General features: G+C 42.1%; 1 protein-coding gene across 1 annotated transcript; it reads left to right on the forward strand.

The window, feature by feature from the left end:
* Window positions 1-3,610: 3,610 nt before the first annotated feature.
* On the forward strand, window positions 3,611-5,130 carry LOC146675277 (uncharacterized). Its single transcript, XM_085400357.1, has 3 exons — window positions 3,611-3,818; window positions 3,963-4,245; window positions 4,373-5,130. Exons 1-3 carry the CDS (start codon window positions 3,727-3,729, stop codon window positions 5,042-5,044), a joined length of 1,047 nt encoding a protein of 348 aa, XP_085256483.1. The 5' UTR covers window positions 3,611-3,726; the 3' UTR covers window positions 5,045-5,130.
* Window positions 5,131-23,136: the final 18,006 nt, after the last annotated feature.

The following is a 23,136-nucleotide window of genomic DNA, read 5'->3' on the forward strand; positions in this document are numbered from 1 at the left end:
AAAAAAGTGAAGCACTGCAGAGTGCACTAAATTCTAAATGCAATCTTTAAATATATTTTAAAACTGAACAAGTTTGTTTATCTTTACATCATTTGTAAATGGGTCAGGTATATTTTAGTTAATCCACTTTTGTGGCTGACTGCTGGGGATATGGCAAAAAAAGTTGTATATTTTGAGATAGATATTCTGACAACAAACAGTAGCAGTAGCAGGTTAATGTTTTTATTATGTGTCAGGTCATACAAACATTTTTTCCACCGCAGAAATTAAGTAATGGTTGAAAAAAAAATCGAAATTCTGTAAATGTATTCCCTGAACATTATCTTTAACACATAAAATCCTCTGGGCAATGATAGCTAACAGTAAAATCCTAGTTTATGTAAAATTGTAAAGAAGGGGGACACTTCAAAAAAGTTAAACCAAACTTAAACAAGTACTATATGATAAGGGAACTAAACAGATGCAACATTAGAGAAAAAGGAAATCACTGAGACGGAAGTTACAATTCAGCTTGCAGTTCCTCAAGGAATTCAATAAATTCATTCTGTTTTTGTAGTTTCTTTACATTTTCTTCTATTTCCCCTCCCAACTGCTCTTTCACCCTATCAATGTAAGCCTCAATTTTCTTCAACATCTCTGTATTGAAGTCCGTTAGTTGTTTGATCTCAGTCACTTGTTGTTTGAACTCAGTCTGATGGGAGAACATTTAATTAATTTCATAACATTCCACAAATTCAGTTTACTCTTGCCACATTATATTTTGTCATACATGTACTCGAGTCACTTATTACAGCTCCTAATGCACCAGTATTCTTAGACAATGTTTGACAGGTATGTGAGAAACATGTACCGACCTTCAGTTTTTCTAGCTGCTCGTGTGATTTCTGATAGTTTTCTTTGAATTTTTCCTGAAATTCCAAAGTAAACATTGTTTATGTTTTTTCTTTGTTTGTTTGTTTTGGTAACGGTATGAACAGTGAAAGGTGGTGGATTGGCCAGATACTGGCCAAAATGCTGGGTGAAAAACCCAGGCAATGACAAACAAGGTTTTGTAAGGAAGAGCTTTTATGGCCGTGGCAACACTCAGTGTTGACTGCCTTCGTCTTTTGTTTCCCTCCTCTTTTACTTCAGACCTGTCTCTTTCTTCCCAATTCTACTGTCCGTTGAGAATGTGTGTGTGAATCACAGTGGTCACAGTATTTTTTAGGTCTTCTGAGTGCGTGACATTCCAACTCAATCAACCAGTTACTGACAGGTCATCCATTCGATTTCCGGTTTTCAAAGTCCCGATTCGATTCAACTTAGCCTCAGACAGTCAGAAATATTATAATTCTGATCATTTATCAGTACTGACTTCATCAGAATTGTGAACATCACAGCAGATGCCTTTGTGTGAAAGTAACTAAGAATAAAACACAGAAAAACATGAAGGAGATTTTCCTGGTCTGGCTTTTTATAGCAGATAACCTTAAAGATATTCTACAATGTTCTGCATATAAAGTTTAAATTTCTTCAGTATTGAACAACAGAAAAAATAGGCTTTCTTGTCCGAGGTCATTTAAGTGAAAAAAAGAAAAGAAAAAGACAGCAGCCACAGCGCTGTAAACAACGGTAGACTGGTGGGTAATAAGCGAATGAATAATACAGAAAACAGAGATTGGAGACGGGAAACTGTTCTTGAAGTACAGAGAGAGCTAGAGAGAGAGCTAGCTGTGCATGGAGTGTGATTTTAATAGTCGTGGAAGCAAAACGGCAAAATTCAGCTCGGTGAATTTTGGTTGGAGAGAGACAAAACCTGCAGCTCAGAATCAGCGCAAAAAGACGTAAACACAGCGCGGACCGGACGCATCAGATTCGCTAAGCTCCGACAGCGTGTCCGTCTGCGGGCCGTCGGGTGAGAAAGCCGAGAAAGACAAAGTTAATTCTGATGCGTCGGTCCGCTCTGTGTTTACGTCTTTGTGTGGAATCCGTGTACCTGCTCTCATTTGCTGTTTGGTTGTTGTTGAACTGGTTTTGTGAGCTTTAATCTGAGAATCTGGCGTTTCTGGCAAAACACAGTTATGTTTAAAAGTCGATTCAGGATTTAATGAATTGATATCGCTTTATTCAAGCTACTCACCTCCCACTTCCACCTGCACTTTCAACTGGACCACGGGCAATCAGAGAGGTCCCGCCCCTTACTATCTCTGATTGGTTTAGTCCACGATATGGGCAAAATGTGTGTCTGTTGTTGACCACAGGGAAGGTTGCAGATTTTTTTTTTTTTGCTACCCGAACATTTGGTCGCACAGGTGCAACCAAATATTTTTTTTAGTCGCACCACTGAAAAATTTGGTCGCATTTGTGACCAAATTGGTCGCACTCTAGAGCCCTGCAGGTGCAGGTTTCTGGCATCTCTGCTTGATTACACAACTCTCTTTTTTTGTGGGTTTGCGTGCATGCGTTATTTTCATAGTTTTCTGTGAAGTGAAAGTATTTTATTTATCAGTGAGTGTCACCGTGACATTATGAGGGGCAAAGAACTGCATAAAGTTATGCAGAAGAAAAACATTGTAGGTCATGAATAATATTTAGGACATTGCCAAAAGAGAAAAAAATGCCTTTTATACTGCAGTTGATGCAGGGAGTTTTAAAATTTCTTATTCTGTATATTAAATAAAACTGCATGTATGTGTGTGTGTGTGTGTGTGTGTGAGTGATGTGTTGCAAAGTTAATTATTTGGTGAAACCCTGATATGTTCATCTGGTTCCCTTGTCAGGGCTTACTAAGACACTTAATGGAAATAAGTCATCAGCAACATGTAGATACATGGCACCTTAAGAAAAATTACCCCACTGCTTCACTCACATGTTCAGCTCAAAATATGAAACAGATTCCCTGACCAATTATCAGTTTGCTATTCATTCTTTCACTTTGGATATTCCCTCAGGCTAACAGGGGATGCAGTAACTCATTTGGTTTTGTTACAGTTTTTTCTGAATGCTTAAACCCTAACTGTGATTCTTATAGCACAATTTCTAAAACTATTACAGTTTTTCTCGATTGCCTAAACACTATAACCAGGCCTCTAAACTAAAATTTCAAAACCGTAACGCTATTGTTCAAAAAGCTCACCCATTTCCCTGAACTATAAACACTATTCCCTGCTTTGACACATGACTCAAATTTGGTGAACTGTTACTGCAAAACTCTACACACAAATCCCTACATTTTACAGTGCTTACACCATGTAGTCATTTAGAAAGTACTAGCATGCAATAATGTTAACTTAAGTCAGCATAGCTTGAGCTCAATTAGCACACAATTAACCAGGTGGAAACACTAGGAGTCAAAATTTAGCACACACCAATCAGAACCTGCGATGGATAGATAAAAGGGCCAAAGTCAGCTCATTCAGGTTTGAAACAATGGATCCAAAGAGATGCAAAGGAAGAGGACGTGGTGGAGAAAGAGGACGTGTTGAAGGAGGAGGACGTGGTGGAGGAAGAGGACATGGTGAAGGAGGAGGACGTGGTGAAAGAGGAGGACGTGGTGGAAGACGAGGAGGAGGTGGTCTAGGACAACAGGAAGGTGGTGGAGGAGGAGGGAGAGGTGGAGGAGGACGTGGTGAAGGAGGTGGAGGTGGAGAACGACGGCGACAAGGAAGGGGAAGAGCAAGGGCAAGAAGACAGTCAGTCTCGGATGAAATTCGAGCCACTTTAGTTGACCATGTCCTTGTCCATGGGATGACTATGAGGGAGGCTGGGCAACGAGTACAACCAAATTTGAGTCGCTTCACTGTTGCCTCCATCATCAGAACCTTCAGGGAGGAAAACAGGTAGGTGTACTTGCAGTAAGACTGCTTTGTACAGTAACGTTTAAGTTACTGAACTTATGTGTCTTGAGTTTCAGTATGTTTCCATTATTTGCCTGTAAAATGAATGTGTGACAGTTACAGTAATGAGTGCTTCTATTTTTGTAGGACACAGAGACGACCACCTGGTGGAGGCAGGTTAAGGCTTTTGTCGGAGGAGCAAGAGAGGGAACTTGTAAACATGGTAATTGCAAATAATGTAATCCGCCTGCAAGAGATTCAAAGGAGAGTGATTGAGGATGATCATCTTTTTCGAGGCATAAATGCCATCAGCCTCTCCACAATTGACTGCATCCTCCGAAAGAATCAATTCCGGATGAAACAGGCATACCGAGTCCCTTTCGAACGAAACTCTGACAGAGTGAAAAACCAACGTGTGGAATATGTTCAGGTATGAGTTTTGATACTGTATAAAGTATTGTGTACCATCACAGCATGGCAGTTTATGCTGCCATTTCAGCACTCTTGAACTGTGGTTCAGGGTACCGATTGACTCTACTGTGTTATGTGTTTTGCAGAGAATCTTTGAGATTGAAGGACGGCCTGTTCCCCATGAAATAATCTTTGTGGATGAGGCAGGTTTTAACCTGACCAAAAGAAGGAAAAGGGGGAGGAACATAATTGGCCATCAGGCTATTGTAAATGTCCCTGGTCAGCGTGGGGGGAATGTCACTATGTGCGCAGCCATCAGCCAACGAGGGGTACTCCACCGCCATGCCGTACTAGGACCCTATAACACTATGCTTCTCCTTGCTTTTCTTGATGGTTTAAGACAACATATGTTCCAGCTGGACTACAGGGAACCAGCACAGCCAGAGCAGCCTCACTACGTTGTTGTGTGGGATAACGTCAGCTTCCATCGCGCTGCTCTGGTTCGTGACTGGTTTACCAATAACCCAAGGTTTTCTAATATCTTTCTGCCTGCATACTCTCCCTTTCTAAACCCGATAGAGGAGTTATTTTCGGCATGGCGGTGGAAAGTGTATGACCGAGAACCTTATGTCCGTGTTCACCTCCTTCAGGCCATGGAAGAGGCCTGCCTAGACATATCAGTAGATGCATGCCAGGGGTGGATCAGGCATGCAAGAGGATTTTACCCCCACTGCCTGGCTGGGGCCAATATAGCCTGTGATGTGGATGAGATTCTCTGGCCTGACCCAGACCAAAGACAAGATGCTGAGGTGGGATAATGTTTCTGGTGTGTGTTGTACTGTATAGTACATGAATGACAATGTGCCACTGTACATACATTGGTTGCGTCTTTTGTGTTTATCATGTGACAAGGGTTTTGAAGGGGAGAACCATAAGCAACCTAATTGTTTTGGAACTATTGTTTTGAATTAATTGTACCAGTGTGCAAAACTCTGTTGTAGTGTGTGTGTTTTTGAGGGCTTGTGTTTGATGTCTGTGGGCAAAGTTTGGTTTTTCAGCAGGAGTGAATAGTTTTGGGTGTAGAGCTTCATTTTGACCTGGAAATAGGATGTTTGGGAAATTGAGTGAGATGTTATGGATTTGTGTTTACTGTTGTGAGGATATGAGGCGTAGTTTCAAGAAATGTTTTTTAGCAATCGAGAAAAACTGTAATACTTATAGCGAAATCATTCTGTTAGGGGTGAACAGTTATCAAACACTCAGGTGAAGAAATGACACTCAGACAGTTCAACAGTTAACGTGCACGGGTGAGAGCTCAGAGAGAGTCACAACCCTACACTTGTCTTGCATCTTTATTTATACACTTCAGTAAAGTGATGTCACATGGCAAAGGAAAGATAAAACAGGAACTTAGCTACACGCTCTTCACTCGTGGGGAGAGAACATGTAGTTGCTGGAACTTAATCTAACAACAACAGCTTGTTTTCACAACTCATTGTGGTGTTGTGATGTGATTGTTCAGAGAGTTCATGATAGAAAGACATTTGCATAAGCAGAAATATTAAACACAATCTAACAATAACAGCTTGTCTTCATGACTCATTGTGGTGTTGTGATGTGACTGTTCAGAGAGTTCATGATAGAAAGACATTTGCATAAGCAGAAATATCAAACACTTATCAGTATATCACTCAGTTGCATTTCATGACAATAAAACTTAAAAATCCCTTAACACATTCACTGAGTTTGCAAAACTAAAAGCCCAAACACTGCTTTGAACTTAGTTTACCATTTTGTAACACACACTTTGCAAACCTGTAGCTACAATCCACTGCACAGCACTCTTTTGCCTAACTGTAAACACAAAAGGAAAAGATTAAAACAGCAACTGCATTTGTAGTGACTCTCAAAATTTCTGAAGGTTAAGAAAAAAAAAATCACTTTACCAGTTGGTTCTCATCTATGTTGAATGTACCAGTTGGTCCTTGTCTACCAGGGCACTTGAAAGACAAACCAGACACAGCAGGGTGAACATGAGGAACAGGCCTTTGGTGGTACTGGAAACAGTCACTGCTGCCATCGCTGTTCTGTCTCTAAGAAGAAAATGTACATTGTAAAGCATGAAGAGTTGAATGGGAAATGTACAAACTCCAGCTGAACATCTTTAAATTCCAGCGGAGTTATTTCAAAAAAAAAAGAAAAAAGAGTATAAAATCAATGCGTTACATTGCATCACAAAGGAAATAATTAAAATAGAACTGAATCTAAAATGTCACATCACAATGTCCTTTTACACACATACTTATTTTTCCACCTCCCCTTTTGCTCAGCTTAACGCTGCACATTTTTTGTAACTATTGGCTAATTTTGCAAAACTCTACACACAAATAAAAAAACCTGTCACCCAATTATCAAAACATTTTAGTTCTCTTGCAAAAGCGAACACAGCTAGATTAACCCCTCACACCTTTGTAAAAATGGTGTTTTCGTATCAAACAGTACACACAAGCCATCATCTACTAAGCACACAATGCGCCAACTGCACACTGATGGTATGAATACAAAACACATCTGCCAGTTGCTTTCTCTGTGTACAGATGTCAATTTGAGGTCACACCTTTGTCATAGTGTCATGTAAACATACAAGGATCCAAACGTCAAGTATTGGTGTTCATTCACACTCATCAAAACCAAGACAAAGTCAGAACACAAAATAGGAATTCCACAAATAAAAGGAAAAAAAAAGACAATCAGCCTACATCATGTCGTCTTTCTGGGTCCGGCCACAAAATTTCGTCCACATCGCATGCGACATCCTTCAGTCCAAGGCACCGGGGAAAATATCTCCTTGCATGCCGTATCCAGGCCTGACATGATGCCTGGTCAATATCTCCACATGCCTCCTCCATTGCCTGTAAAAGGGCTACCTGTTGATGAGGATGACGGTCATACACTTTCCAGCACCAGGCAGAGAAGAACTCCTCAATGGGATTCAAGAATGGAGAGTATGGAGGGAGGTTGAGTGCCATGAAGGATGGATGGTCTGTAAACCAGTTGCGGACCAAAGCAGCCCTATGGAAACTAACATTGTCCCATATGATGACATATCGGGTCTGCTCTGGTCTCTGAACAGTGAGCATGTCATGCAAGGTGTCCAGGAATGCAATAATGTGTACAGTGTTGTATGGGCCTATGGTTGCATGATGGTGAACAACACCATTTTGGCTTATAGCTGCACACATGGTTATGTTACCACCACGTTGTCCTGGGACATTGATGATGGCACGGTGTCCAATAATGTTCCTGCCACGTCTCCTGGTTTTACTGAGGTTAAAACCGGCCTCATCTACAAAAAGTAGCCCATGTCCCATTGCATCTGCTTCTAGTTCCATCACTCTCTGGACAAGACAAAACAAATGCAACACATCAGGCCCATGCACAGCACTACAGTATGCACTTCCAAATTCAGAACCAATGACACTAGCTTACCTGCACATAGTCATATCGCAGTTGCTTTACACGTTCTGTGTTCCTCTCGAAAGGAACTCTGTAAATTTGCTTCATTCTTATTCTGTGGCGCGCAAGTACACGACTTAGTGCAGAAATGCTTGCACTGTGTATATTTTGAAAGATGGTGTCATCATCCATTATGCGCTGCTGTATTTCACGCAGTCTTATTGCATTATTGGCAATCACCATGTTCACTATATGGGTCTCCTGCTCTGGAGTGAACATTCTGCCTCTGCCCCCAACATCTGGACGTCTAGCAATTCTGTAAAGTAACAATTTCAGTATTTTTGCATGTATGGTACTGTTGTGTTTCTCATTAGAGTATGGCAGTGCTACAAAGTACTTACCGATTCTCATTTCGGAATGTCCTAATGATGCTTGCCACAGTGTAGCGGCTCAGTTTAGGCTGAACACGTTGGCCAGCTTCCCTCAGGGTCATCCCATGGTTGATGACATGGTCCACTATTGTAGCTCTGGTGTCATCAGTTATTCTGTTTCGTACTCTTCTTACCCTTCCTCTTTCCCCTCCTCGTCCTCTTCTTGCTCCTCCACGTCCTCTTCCTCCGACTTCTTCACCTCCACATCCTCTTGCTCGGCCTCCTCTGATTCTCACTCTTCTCGCTCTTACTGCTCCTTCCATTGTACTCCACATAGACAGCTTACCTGTGGCCTGTTTATAGTGCTTAGGCTGATTGCAAAGTGGACTACTTATCTAAAACAGTTTTGACATGTGAAAGTGTGCCAGACAGTTGGCAAATTAGTGTTAATGATAGCCACACATGTGTATACTTTTGCTAGGAGTGTGTTGGAAATTTGGTAATTGAGTGTTGTGCAGTGAATTGTGCCTACAGTTTTGCAAAGTGTGTGTTACAAAATTGCAAACTGAGTGCAAAGCAGTTTTTGTGCTTTTAGTTTTGCAAACTCAGTGAGTGGTTTTGCTGTAAGTCTGAATAGTTTTAGAAATTGTGCTACAGGAATCACAGTTAGGGTTTAGGCATTCGGAAAAAACTGTAAGCCCTGTGGTGGTGACTATTTCATTTATCCCCCCCCCCCCCCCCCCCCCCCTTTCCTCCTGTAAAGACATTCTCTATGCAGTTGCCTGAACTAGAGTCCAGAGACCACCAGCTTACATCAATTATGACACAAAGGAACTAGTCACAAAAAGTGACATAACTAATTTTTATTGGGTGAAACTAGTAAGATGATAAAATATGCAATGTATTGACTACACTGGGCTGAGACAACGTATATAACAAAAGGAACAAAAATAAATATCCCTCACCACTGATAACCTAGAGGGCTCTATTATTGACTAATTTTGAGATGAGTGTAAGAAAATGTTTAGCTCTACACTTTTGGGAACATTAAGCAATGAGCTGCTTATTTATTTTTTTGGTTTAAGAAACCCACTTTTCAGAACCCAGTAAATTGTTAAACTAGTTATTTTTGTTGACTTAGATTACGTTTTGTTCTCTGATTAGACTCTTGCCTCCACAACCTGAAACCCCGTAAGCAATAGAAAATGGATGGATGGATCTAATCCATGTCTTTCCTTCCTTCTTCTTCTTTTGCTACGTACTTCTACACATTACTCTGTTTTCTCACTCACTCTAGCCTACACTGAGAGTCTGCTCAGTGCTGCAGGACAGCTAAACAGAACAGAGCAGCAAGGAGGGGTTGAGGCCAAGTGCACCTGCATGAGAGGAGAGGTGTTTTTGCATAGACATGTCTCCTTTCCGGTGAACGTGAGCAACAAACCTAACCCCTATTAGCTTCATGGTTTACCAGGATGTAAAAGGTGCATTGTTAATGCACCTGCGCTTTTGCAAATATGCAAAGTCAACATGTCTGCCTGTAAAGAGGTCTATTGTTTAAGATGACTGGCAGAGCAGAAAAGAAGTATAGTGTCTTTATTTTGTATTTTTTGCAATAAATAGTGTTTATATTTCTCAAATTATGTCACTGGATGCTGTCAGTATATTAACACATCTGACAGTGTAAGTCATAGTCATAGTAAAAAACTATTTTATGTCAAGCAGGTAAAAGGGCAGTCCTATTCAAAATTATTGAGACACAGTACTCAAGTACTGAATGAGAGAAATTACAGAGAAATTATTCCCAGAGGAATTCAATGAAAGCCTAATAAAGGCCTACTTCTCAGTTTCTTTTCAGTGTGTGAAATTTCTTGATCAAATTCTTTATTTACCCTGGCTACATCAAACTTGATTTTCTCTAAGAAGACATTAACTTTCTGCATAAAATGTGCCCTCTGGGGTAATGCCGGAAGATGTTACAAGTACCAGGTTGCGGCAACCATGGACAGCTATACATGTGTCGTGAAAACACGGACACAGGAAATGTCCCATATGGAAAAGATATATATAATTCTTATAAAGTTTGTATCTGTCTTGTATGAAACTTATATGAAAAGCATATAAGAGTGAAAACACATATAAGATCCCTTGAAAAATTATATAATGAAACTTGTATGTTTTGGATACTTACTAAAACAATGTATGAAAGTAATGAGAAAGTGGCCACTTTCATGAGTAAATCATGTAAGCCTTATATGATTTACTCATGAAAGTGGCCACTTTCATGAGTGATCACATATAAGTTTTTACTATTTCTTTTCCATATGGGGTGGCTTGTTGCTGAATACCACTTCACACTTTATATGCTGTACTATTAAAAACTCACTTATAAAATGAAAGCTAGCTAGATGCTAAAGTACTGCAACTGCAACATATGGACACGTGCAGTTGTTCCAGTGCTGTGGTGAAAAAAGAAAAAAAAAAAACATCGGCCCACTGACTACAGCGCAGTTTTTTTCTTTTATCTCTTTTTACGTGACATGCCCTGGTGATTAGTACATGAGATATGTTACTGTTTCGGCTCAAACTGGTTTGATGTCTGAACGGTTATAGTGATGTAAAATAATAACTCTAAAACATAAGTGCAATAAGCATGGTTTGTAAATGTAAGGAGTGAAAAGTAAATAGATTTCTTTGTGTGTTTGCATCTGTGTGTGTGTGCTGTTGGGTGTGCTGCAGTGTGGTCTGTGTGCAGAGGCATTAACACTTAGCTATCTCAGGCTTTCATTTTTGTTTCACAGATTTTAGCCTATTTCACAAGAAGATGCACACACATCTTCATGTGAAAAAAAGTGTAGAAAAAAGGAAAAAAGGAGGAAAAAAGTGTACAAAACATACTACAAAACCCCCTCAAACTTTTAAATATTTCAAATGTGCACAAACATTTCTGCTCACCTTTTGCATAATATGTAAATTGCTTTGGATGACAGCTGGGGATGATGCATAAAAGATAAAAAGTTGTTGAATGTACAGTATATTGCACGAGATGCAGAAATTAGAAAACATTTTCTGTTTACTAAAAAAAATGTGTCCATACTTTAAGCAGTAAAACAGACTGACGCTGACAGTGTAAAAAGTGGGATAATGGGTATACCACATGCTGTGCGTGGCATTCTTTCATTTCATGAAAAACTTTACTCACTGCTTGTTTCTCTTTCCTGTAAACAAACCACATTTACAGGAAAACAAGATTCACATGTGTTTGAGGTCCTGTTTCTGCTCCAGATATGTTCCCAACAACCCTGCTTTTGATCAGCTCATTACCCTCTGTGTATTTAAGGACTGTTTCTACAGTCAGACTGACAAACTGTCAGATTGTACAGCTGATTATGCAGACCATTTTCACAGCTAGCAGCACATCAAGACTTTCACTCCAGTTAAAATATTCCTGGACCTGTTCCTCTCTTGTCCTCCGTCTTAGGAAACCCTTGGTGTTTCAGCTGTTACCTCCTCGCTGTCTCCTCTTGATTCATAACATTTTTAGATTTTATATTAGATCTCCTCTTGATTCATCCCTTGGAAAAAGACAATTCTACATCAGATTCCGTGTTCAGTTTGACATCTGAAAGGAATTCTCCCAACCAATCACCACTTCACTGATTAATCCTCTACCTTGGCTGCATAGGGGCTCATTTGATCATTCGACTCATTCAGTTTTGTTAATAAAAACTGTAAATCTGTTCTTAGCCTTAGCCTGTGTGCTTTTGGGACTCCAGTTCGAGTATAATTATGATAAAATGACTTAACTAAAGACAGGGCCCAGGGGACACTGTGGCAATAAATCAGCTTTTAGGAAATCAAGGAATTCTATTAGAGCAATGAAAGCTGCACTGAGATCCACAGAAAAAAAGAAAAAAAAACAAACCTAAAAACTGACAGCTAAGTGTAAGTAAGCATAAGCAACATCCTGCAACAGTTTAAATCTTCACCTTCACCTGCTGCAGCTATATTTTTGGAAGGGTTTGAAGCTATTCTCACAGGTTTTCTGGTGAGCTACATCACTACTGCTTTGTCCTGTGAGACTTATTTATGTTCAGCACTGAGGGATCCAAGGTATAATACATTGTGGGGCAGCGGGATTGGTTGGTACGTGGATGAATTATATTTTGTTTGAGTTTGAGGAAGGGAGCTTAAGAAAGTTGCATTCTGAGAAAGCCATTAAATGAGTGCTAAATGTATATTTGTTTTTTGGTTTTTTTTACCGTGGCTGAGTCTTCCAATTTCAAAGAGGCTTTCAGAGGCATTTTTGAAGCTGAGACTTAGTATGATGACACAAATCTTTGGGGAGTAATTCTACACAGAAACTGCCAGGTGGCTAAGTTGGGACTCATTAGCAGATGTATTGTCGATCTCTTTTACACCTCTCCGGGTGTACTTGTTCTTGAATGATAAATGAGTAAAACCCTGCACTGTATTGACTAACGTTATCCAAATATTTAGATTTTTTTCTTTTTTTTTACCTTTGTAAAAATGTCAAATAACAATAGACTTTGACATTTGTTATGTCTTTCATGAAAGATTATGTGGGGGCATCATCACAGTGAAAAATAAATCACTGATTAGTTTTGCTCTAAAACCTGTCAAACTGTTTGCTAAGTTTGAGATATGCAGATATCATCATTTAACACACCCTGTTTGACACACTGAATACTTAGCTATACCTGCCGGTATAACAGCCACCCCATTCAGCTTGTCAACCTTTGGTTAATCATGTACTCACATGATTAACTGTCACAACCGCTTTGTTTTTTTGACCTGAGTGACAGTTTCATTTTCCTATCAATACAATCTCAAAGAACATCGTATCCCCATCTATTTAGTGCACGGGGGAAATAAGCACTTAGATTAAGCTGAGAAATGTGAGATCTGTGCCTTTTTTGGGATATATTGAGAGTGTGCAAAAGACTTGCAATTTGTTAATTATTCTGTGCTTTTCAAGACACTAAAGCAGAAAAGTATAAGGAGGCATGGTTACAGGTGAAGTGCTAGAAATGTAGTTGTCCTAGTGTGCCAAATGTGCTAGTTACTATGAGTACTACAAATGTTTGTGTTCAGTTGCTTTCAAAACAAAAGCATTTGTGACTCTAACAAATGAAAATGGGGAAACTCACTAACAATCTACAAAAAAACTTTGGTTTAGTTCTTCATGTATTTTCATAGTTGAGATTTCAAAAGAGGAAAACACAAGTGCATTAATCACAGCAGAAATCCCCAAAACTATTTGATTTTGAGGAGGTGCTTTTGGATGTACACCACATTAAAAAACGCACTGTTTAAAGTTATATTGTTTGATCTAACTATGAAAAAGTATTTTGATTTTGAATAAACATTGTTCAGAAGTTTATGGTACATCAACACATTTACTACCACTCCATTCAAGACTAAATCAGCTACAAGGTAGAAAAACTATTTCTGTAACTACCAAACACACTTAAAACGACTCTGAACATAAAGCATGGATTTCCTTGTTATCCTGACAGCATGTACACTATTGATGTGTCATGCGCAAAAACATCAGCCGATGTTTTGTAGTGAATCAGAAGAGACAACTCCCATTGAGTGAGAGCCTGCTCCCCACTTTTTTTAACGAGGTTTGTTGTGTTGCCACAGTATTTAACTGGCTTCCCACATACATCGCACACAGAATAATTTCTATGTTGAAAGTAAAGGCAGTTATGATCTGTGAACCAGTCAAGATTGTGTGTTTTGTGGTCTAATGTTTTGTGCCTCGGGTTTTGGTACGTAGCACGCACATGAATGAGAGGCGGAAGGCGATTGTAGTTCCTGTTAACAGGGTATTGCCGACTATCCCGCTAATTGCAGAGTTTAAAACCAAATTTAATCAAATTAAATATTGATATTTTCATAAGGGAATTGATCCTGCAACATGAAATGCTGGTATTGGAATATTTCAGGATCGCCCGTCACGTCACTACCCCTCAGTCAGTAAGTGAGATGGTGAGGAGGAGAGTGCAAGTGCATCGCAAAAACACATAAATATTACTGACACGTGTAAACGAAGCAGCATCTGACTGCAATTTAAAAGCCATTAGGGAGCCAAAAGAGCCAGCTCTTCTTTGGGAGCCGTGCCACAAGAACCGGCTCTCTGGAAAGAGCTGAACTTCCCATCACTAATGCACACAAAAACACAATGTCTCTGCGAAAAGCAGATATGTCACAGATTCATCACTCCAACCAGAATTCACTGACAAGCAGAGACTTTACATGTCTGTGTACATGCTGTCAGGTTATGGGAATCCATGATTTTTTGTTTATATCTTTTTGCTTAATTTGTTTAACTGGTCTTTAATTGGAGTTCCATTGAAAATTAAAGAGAAAAGCTGCACACTTCAATCAGCAGCAAACTAGTTATCTTCCATCCGGACAAGCAAAGCAAGCAGTGCTTGCCTTGTCAAATCTAAAAATATACATAAAAAATAATCTACCAAAGTAAATCAATATTTCTCTCAGACAGCTGTCATAAAGCTTCTCCCTGTTTGTATCCATTCTTTATTTTGCTGCCATCTTTTGGCAGCAGTTGGCAATTGTTGCAAATTGCTGCTGGCTCCGAGTTCTGTAACAACATTTGCCTTATTGTGGAAACACAGATAGTGTTAGCGAGTAAAAAAACTTAAGTGATTGAGTTTCATTTTACTAACCACCTAGAACAATATGTGTGATGTCGGGAAGAAAGAGTGTGAAGAAGTTGTTAATGTTTTTTTTTAAAAACATGTTAGTAAAGAAAGCTGTGACGATGATTGAGAAGGTGCTCTAATAAACATGGAAGTTATTTTTAACTTTGACATGTTATGCATAATTTTCCAATTTTGGTCCATACATTGACCAAAAGAATTACTAGAATAAAAACTGCACGTCTAACTGAGCACTTGTATTGAGGTAGTCAGATATGACAAAGCTCACAGAATACTGACTGAGATCACAAGAGGGCGCCAAACCATAAGAACCAAACAAACATTAGACGCATTCAACCTACACACAATGTTTGAAGTTTGTCATGTATTGAAAAAAGCCAAGGTTTTCATAATCATTAATTGTCTTATTAACCACAGCTTGGACAACATTAAAGTATTGTGAATGTCAAGTTAAGCAGAGTCAACAATAAAATAAATTATTGTATCTTCAATCGTATTTATTATCATAAATTGTGAAAAGGAATGGACCTAAATGTATCACCCTCATCAGCTCTGAGACCCTTTTTACAGACAGTATGCCTACCATATTTCAGGGCTACATATGCAGAAATGGTAAATATGTGTACATATCAAAACATAATAAAAATCTTCTGGTTGTGTCAGGTTTTAAAATAAGGTAAATCAAAGTCCTCAAACCAACTGTCAAGCACGATGGTGGAGGGGTGTTTCTTTAGGCTTGATTTTGAAGCCACAGGACCTGGCCACCCCAGAGTTGACCATGAATTCCTCTAAAGGATCCCAGAAGCCATCTATCTGATTGGGTCATGCAACAGGACACTGATCCAAAGCACACCAGCAAAGCTACAACAGAATGGCTGAAAAGAAAATCAAGATGTTTTTATTTCCCAGGGAAAGTCCAGATCTTAACCGAATTTAGATGCTGCAGTTGGACTTCAAGAGAATGAATACCCAGAAAATCCAATGAACTGGAGCATTGTTGTAAAAAGTTGCTGTCGAGCTTAAATACTTTTAAATAATTTTTTCCTCATGTGTTCGTATCCTCCTTGTTGTAGAAAATATTTTTTAACACATCAATTTCTGTTGACTGTATTGTGTATATTGTAGCCCGACACTTAAATGAGTTGCAGTTCTCTCAATGTGCAGTGTATCACATCACTAAAAACATTCTAATAGGAAATCCAATTTTTTGAGTTCACAGTTTAGTTCTTTGTTTATCGCCTGTATGTGTGACCAAACTTTATTGAAAACGTGATCAACATGAGACCTAATGACTCACCATTTCTTTTGCTTCTTTCTCATGTTCTTTGTTTTTCTGAAATTTGAAGAAAGAGGACATGTTTTACTTGCTTGAGTTTTACATACTACAAATAACAATAAATGTATGTTGTAAAGTTCCAACCATTAAAGAGCCTATGGTGACTTGCAGTGACTGTAACTGTTACTGTAATTGTTTTTACAAATAAATATGTATCTTGCTATATCATATATCGTCACACTGTGACAGTTCACATATTGTCATAGTTATCCACATGATCTTTGGTTTTCTTTATTTCTCCTGGGTGGCTACACGTTAGCTTTTCAACCAAGCAAGCCAGCAACCTTGTAAGGCCCCCCAGATACTTTGGTAAATATTTTATATTGACATGAATACAGATAACTTTCACTTCAATACAAATAGAATGTTTAAGCAGCTCCACATTCTTGTTCTCTTTCCATAACCCATTTGGGATACACGGAGCACACCTACACAGCCAAAGGGATACATGCAATCTCCACATCTGCATATCAAATGTTAAAAGAAAAAAATTGGATGAATATGTTATTTTCTTCTTGCACTGCTACAATCAGTTCAAGTGCAGGCGAAGGAAAATGGTTGAGAAGTGGATACATGGACATTACTAGCAATGTATGATGGTAAAATGTAAACTGCATCAAGATAGGAACAATCTTTATAATATTGCTACCACAACTTCAGCTGTTTGAAAACATGTACACAGACAGAATGCTAACAAAAAGCTAGCCAATCCAGAATTATGTAGTGGAGTGCATGTTGACTCCAGCTCAGCAACTATAGGTTGATCTACAGCAGGTAACAAAGGGATTAACAGGCAGTCACACTTGTAGCTTTGTACCCTCCATTTTCACCTGCACTTGTTTCTACAGCACAATCACTATGACAGTTGCTTAGAAGATGCTTTCTTGTTTTTTGATCTTATTTTCATAAATCTAAACAACTTAAACAATGATTGTATCCTCGTGAGCATAAGGATTTGTGTTGATGTGTAAAAATGATAATTATTAGCATATATTTAACACTATGTAAATATACTAGTGCTGTCAAAATTAACGCTTTAACGTGAATGAATCCGCCATATATATATATGAACACCCAGCACGCCCCTGCGGGCGGTTTATCCTTCAAGCTCGGGTCCTCTACCAGGGGCCTGGAAGCTTGAGGGTCCTGCGCTGTATCTTAGCTGTTCCCAGGACTGCGCTCTTCTGGACAGAGATCTCCAATGTTGTTCCCGGGATCTGCCGGAGCCACTCGCCTAGCTTGGGAGTCACCGCACCTAGTGCTCCGATTACTACGGGGACCACCGTTACCTTCACCCTCCACATCCTCTCGAGCTCTTCTCTGAGCCCTTGGTATTTCTCCAGCTTCTCGTGTTCCTTCTTCCTGATATTGCTGTCATTCAGAACCGCTACATCAATCACTACGGCCGAAGTGATTGAGTTGGTCTACCATCACTATGTCCGGTTGGTTAGCCACCACCATTTTGTCCGTCTGTATCTGGAAGTCTCACAGGATCTTAGCTCGGTCATTCTCCACCACCCTTGGGGGCGTCTCCCATTTTGAAAAAAAAAAAAAAAAAAAAAAAAAAAAAAAAAAAAAAAAAAAAATATATATATATATATATATATATATATATATATATATATATATGAATGCTTTCAGTATCCTCTTCTTATTTTTATTATTTTCTACTAAAACTTGAACACAAATATATGGTTGGTCTTTTTATTTTGTAAAATCTAGTGTTGGTGTAGATCAGGGGTGTCAAACTCAAATACACAGTGGGCCAAAATTCAAAACTGGAATAAAGTCGCGGGCTAACATTAATATTTATTGAAATATATTTATTCCTCCAGATATAAGAATGAATCTTTTCTTATGGACTCAAACACGTTTTGCTGAAAAACTGAATATGGAACAAGCAAAGCTTAATACTAAACAATATATATATTAGCTGTATAATACCAGTAGGCCAGCTCTAATAGTAATTTGGTATGGCTTCGCGGGCCAAATGTAATTAGGCTGCGGGCCAAATTTGGCCCGCGGGCCAGAGTTTGACACCTATGGTGTAGATCATTATCTTGTCTTTGAGTGTGTTACTTTTAACCAATAAGTTGGAAATTCCCTCAACACTAATTGTAAAAAAATGCATTTATACATTCATTATTTTTATTAGATATGAAGGATTTATAACACGCAGTCAGGGCACTGACAGAGTCAACAAGACTGTTGATATCAATCATCTGTGTTATACATTAGTAGCAGAGGACATAGCAGTAATACATTATTACATTATGTACATTTTAGGTTGAAGACTGATATGTAATACTCAAATGTTTTTTTTTTTATATTTTAGTATTTTTAGGCTACTGTTTAGTGTTAATGAGTTTATTGTTATTCTGCTGTCTTGCTTTGAGTCTTGCCTCCCCCTTCTGAATATCCTGATTATTTACACCTCTGTCCTATTCTCAAAGCTGTGTCCACTTCCATAATTAGCCTCAGCATTGTGTGTGTGTGTGTGTGTGTGTGCGTGTGTGTGTGTGTGTGTGTGTGCTTGCATGTGGTTGCTGCTGGTTGCAGTGGGACACTGTGTTACCTCTAGCAGTAAGGAATCACCATTATGTTATTATTACACAAAGATAACCAGAGTAAATACGAAATGCTGTTTCTAAATAAAACCTTCACTTCTTAATGGAAAAAAAAAAAGCTATCCAAACCTTCCTGCCCCTGTGTGAAAAAGTAACCGCCCCTAAGCCTTACTGTTGTGCCACCCTTGGCAGAAATAACTGCAAACAAGCTTTTATTTCTTTCACGTCACATCACACTGCTCTCAAGGAAGGGATATACACTACCGGTCAAAAGTCCAGTCCGGACACACCTTCTTATTTAATGATTTTTATAAATTTTGCTTTCTATACTGTAGATACATACTGAAGACATCAATTATATGAAGCAATGTATATGTCACGTCCGGTGTGGCAGACGTGTGGAATATATTAGGACCCAAAATGCGGCAGCTCTAATGCAGGTGAGTATTTATTAAACAAAAGGAAATACAAACAACAATGGCACTGGGAGTATAAAACTAGAACCTGAATTGGGTAAAACTAACAAAACAAACCAGAAACGAAGATGCAGGGAGGTCCGGGGAAATACATACGGAGAGACGCAGGGAGACCGAGGGGAAACAACACAGACGAACCAGCAACGAGGACACGGTAACACACACTATAAATACACATGCCAGGAATCAGGGGATGGGAAACAGGAGGGGAACACACCTGGAATACATGATAACTGACAAGGCAGGGGAAACGTAAACAGAACACACTGACATAAGACAGAGCCCTTCAAAGTAAAACAGGAAACACATACACGTAATGACACAGACTCAGAGACGCGGACTAAACACAGAGACTTACTACACTAAGGGAATGCACAAGCAGGGAAGACATCAACCAGAGGGAACACCACTAAATGCTAGAAAATACAAAACTATCAAAAGTAAAAGTACATAACCAAAAACACTGGGTCACCGACCCAGGACCATGACAGTACCCCCCCTCCCCCCCTCAAGGGCTGGCTCCAGACAGCTCAACAAAATCATCCAGAAAAAACAGCAAACAACCTGACCAGGGCGGGCGGCGGGGGTCCAGGAAGGAGGGCTTGGGGCAAAACAAAAACAGGAGCACTAGATAGTCAAAACAAAAAACAAAACACGAGTCCAAAATCAGAAAGGGAAAAAACAAAAAAAAACCAAAAAAAAAAACCACACACACACACCAGAACTCAAGAAAACAAAGTTCAAAACAGAACACCTCTGGGGGCCAGCCCGGGGGCCGACAACACAGGAGTCCGGACCGTTCACGGGGCCGACTGTGCGGACGGCAACGGCGGCGATGTGGAAACAGTTCAGGGGGCCGACCGTGCGGACGGCAACGGCGGCGATGAGCAGACAGTTCAGGGGGCCGACCGTGCGGACAGCAACGGCAGTGATGAGCAGGCAGTTCAGGGGGCCGACCGTGCGGACGGCAACGGCAGCGATGAGGAAGCAGTTCAGGGGGCCGACCATGCGGACGGCAACGGCGGCGATGTGGCAGTTCAAGGGGCCGACCGTGCGGACGGCAATGGCGGCGACTCAGGCGAAGGGGGTCTGGGGGCCGCCCATGACGGCCATGGCGCCCGACCAATAGCCTGGAACGTGGCCAGTTAACTGCAGACCCAGAGGCAGAAGCTGGACCAGGCGAGGGTGAAGGCACGGAGGCTGGACCAGACGAAACTGAAGACACTGAGGCTGGACCAGACGAGACTGAAGACACTGAGGCTGGACCAGACGAGACTGAAGACACTGAGGCTGGACCAGACGAGACTGAAGACACTGAGGCTGGACCAGACGAGACTGAGGCTGCAGCTGGCGAGGATGATGAGGACGCTGCAGGCGAGGATGATGAGGACGCTGCAGGCGAGGATGATGAGGGCGCTGCAGGTGACGGCGCTCCAGCCGGAGACGGTGGCGCTGCAGGTGATGGCGCTCCAGCCGGAGGCGGTGGCGCTGCAGGCGGCGGCGTGGAAGCCGGAGACGGTGGCGCCGGAGCGGTCCCTCGGACCCTCCAGCGGAGACAGGAGACGATGAGGGCACTGCAGGCGAGGATGATGAGGGCGCTGCAGGCGAGGATGATGAGGGCGCTCCAGCTGGAGACGGTGGCGCTACAGGCGACGGCGTGGAAGCCGGAGACGGTGGCGCCGGAGCAGTCCCTCGGACCCTCCAGCGGAGACAGGAGACGATGAGGGCACTGCAGGTGAGGATGATGAGGGCGCTGCAGGCGAGGATGATGAGGGCGCTCCAGCTGGAGACGGTGGCGCTACAGGCGACGGCGTGGAAGCCGGAGTCCCTCGGACCCTCCAGCGGAGACACGAGACGAAGGCCGGAGCAGTCCCATGGACCACCCAGCAGAAGCCATCACAAAGCCAGCAGGCATGGAGTCCACTAGCTGACATAAAGGCGACTGGCAATGCACTGAGCTCTGGCTCTGCCCAGGCAACGCTGACATGGTGCAGTTCTCAGGTGGCTGCTTAAACTTCAGGGGTCCAGAATCACCTGGGGACTGAGACCTAGCCTCTGGGGAAGCCCTGGAGTGGCAAACTGTGCCAATGGCGGCTAAACCATGAAAAACACCTTGAGTAGAAATAAGTCGTTCTCCCTGTATGGAGTGAATGAGTGAAACTGGCGATACTGGAAGCTGAACTACAGGCGACACTGGAGGTGCAGGGGCCTGGACTACAGGCGACACTGGAGGCGCAGGGGCCTGGACTACAGGCGACACTGGAGGCGCAGGGGCCTGGACTACAGGCGACACTGGAGGTGCAGGGGCCTAAACTACAGGTGACACTGGAGGCGCAGGGGCCTGGACTACAGCCGACACTGGAGGCGCAGGGGCCTGGACTACAGGTGACACTGGAGGCGCAGGGGCCTGGACTACAGGCGACACTGGAGGCGCTGGGGCCTGAACTACAGGCGACACTGGAGGCGCTGGGGCCTGAACTACAGGCGACACTGGAGGCGCTGGAGCGTGAACTACAGGCGACACTGGAGGTGCTGGGGACTGAACTGAAAGTGACACTGGAGGCACTGGAGACTGAACTGAAAGTGACACTGGAGGCTCTGGAGACTGAACTGAAAGTGATACTGGAGGCTCTGGAGACTGAACTGAAAGTGACACTGGCGACTGAAATGAGGGTGACACTGGAGACTGAAATGAGGGTGACAGTGGAGACACTGGAGACTGAACTGAAAGTGGCACTGGAGACACTGGAGACTGAACTACAGGTGTCCCTGGGGGAACAGGAGACTGAGTGGAGAGCGATTGAGCTGCTGACACTGGTGACAGAGCTAAGAGTGGCTGCTGGGCAGCTAACTGAGCTGAGAGCGGCTGCAGGGCAGCTAACTGAGCTGAGAGCGGCTGCTGGGCAGCTAACTGAGCTGAGAGCGGCTGCAGGGCAGCTAACTGAGCTGAGAGCGGCTGCTGGGCAGCTAACTGAGTTGAGAGCGGCTGCTGGGCAGGCGATAAGCTGTTCACATAATCATCTGCCGCACAGAACACAGCCCCTGAATGAATAGTCACACAGTCCGAAAACGGAAAAGAGTCCTCACTCACCACAGCCGGCGAATTGGAAGTCCGAACGTCCGGCTGTGGGGTGCCGCACCGGTGGCGCGATCGACGTTTCCTCCCCGCAGACGGCTCCGACGGGCAAGATCACATCCGGTGAGTCGGGCAGCGAGGCAGGAGTGGCTGAGAGAAGGTGAGGTGTGTGCCGGAGAAAAGCCTCCATGGTCGGAGGAAGCGACTTCAGAAGCCATGGTAGGCAAGTAGCCGGCTTTCCACGGTGCGGCGAAGCTCCTCCGGAGGGTTCTCTAGCCAAAGCCCAAGGAGAATCTCCACATTATACGTAATGTTGTCCCGGAGCTCCTTGGACGGGTTTACTGCCGCTGGGTCCATGGTGGCTGGTTCGTACTGTCACGTCCGGTGTGGCAGGCATGTGGAATATATTAGGACCCAAAATGCGGCAGCTCAGGTGCAGGTGAGTATTTATTAAACAAAAGGAAATACAAACCACAATGGCACTGGGAACATAAAACTAGAACCTAAACTGGGTAAAACTAACAAAACAGAAATAAAGATGCAGGGAGGTCCGGGGAAATACATACGGAGAGTCGCAGGGAGACCGAGGGGAAACAACACAGACGAACCAGCAACGAGGACACGGTAACACACTATAAATACACACGCCAGGAATCAGGGGATGGGAAACAGGAGGGGAACACACCTGGAATACATGATAACTGACGAGGCAGGGGAAACGTAAACAGAACACACTGACATAAGACAGAGCCCTTCAAAGTAAAACAGGAAACACATACACGTAATGACACAGACTCAGAGACACAGACTAAACACAGAGACCTACTACACTAAGGGAATGCACAAGCAGGGAAGACACCAGCCAGAGGGAACACCACTAAACGCTAGAAAATACAAAACTATCAAAAGTAAAAGTAC

The sequence above is a fragment of the Rhamphochromis longiceps genome, linkage group LG3 (assembly GCF_057381845.1).
Source record: "Rhamphochromis longiceps isolate RC_006_pf linkage group LG3, R_longiceps_female_GT1.1, whole genome shotgun sequence".
Lineage (NCBI taxonomy): Eukaryota > Metazoa > Chordata > Actinopteri > Cichliformes > Cichlidae > Rhamphochromis > Rhamphochromis longiceps.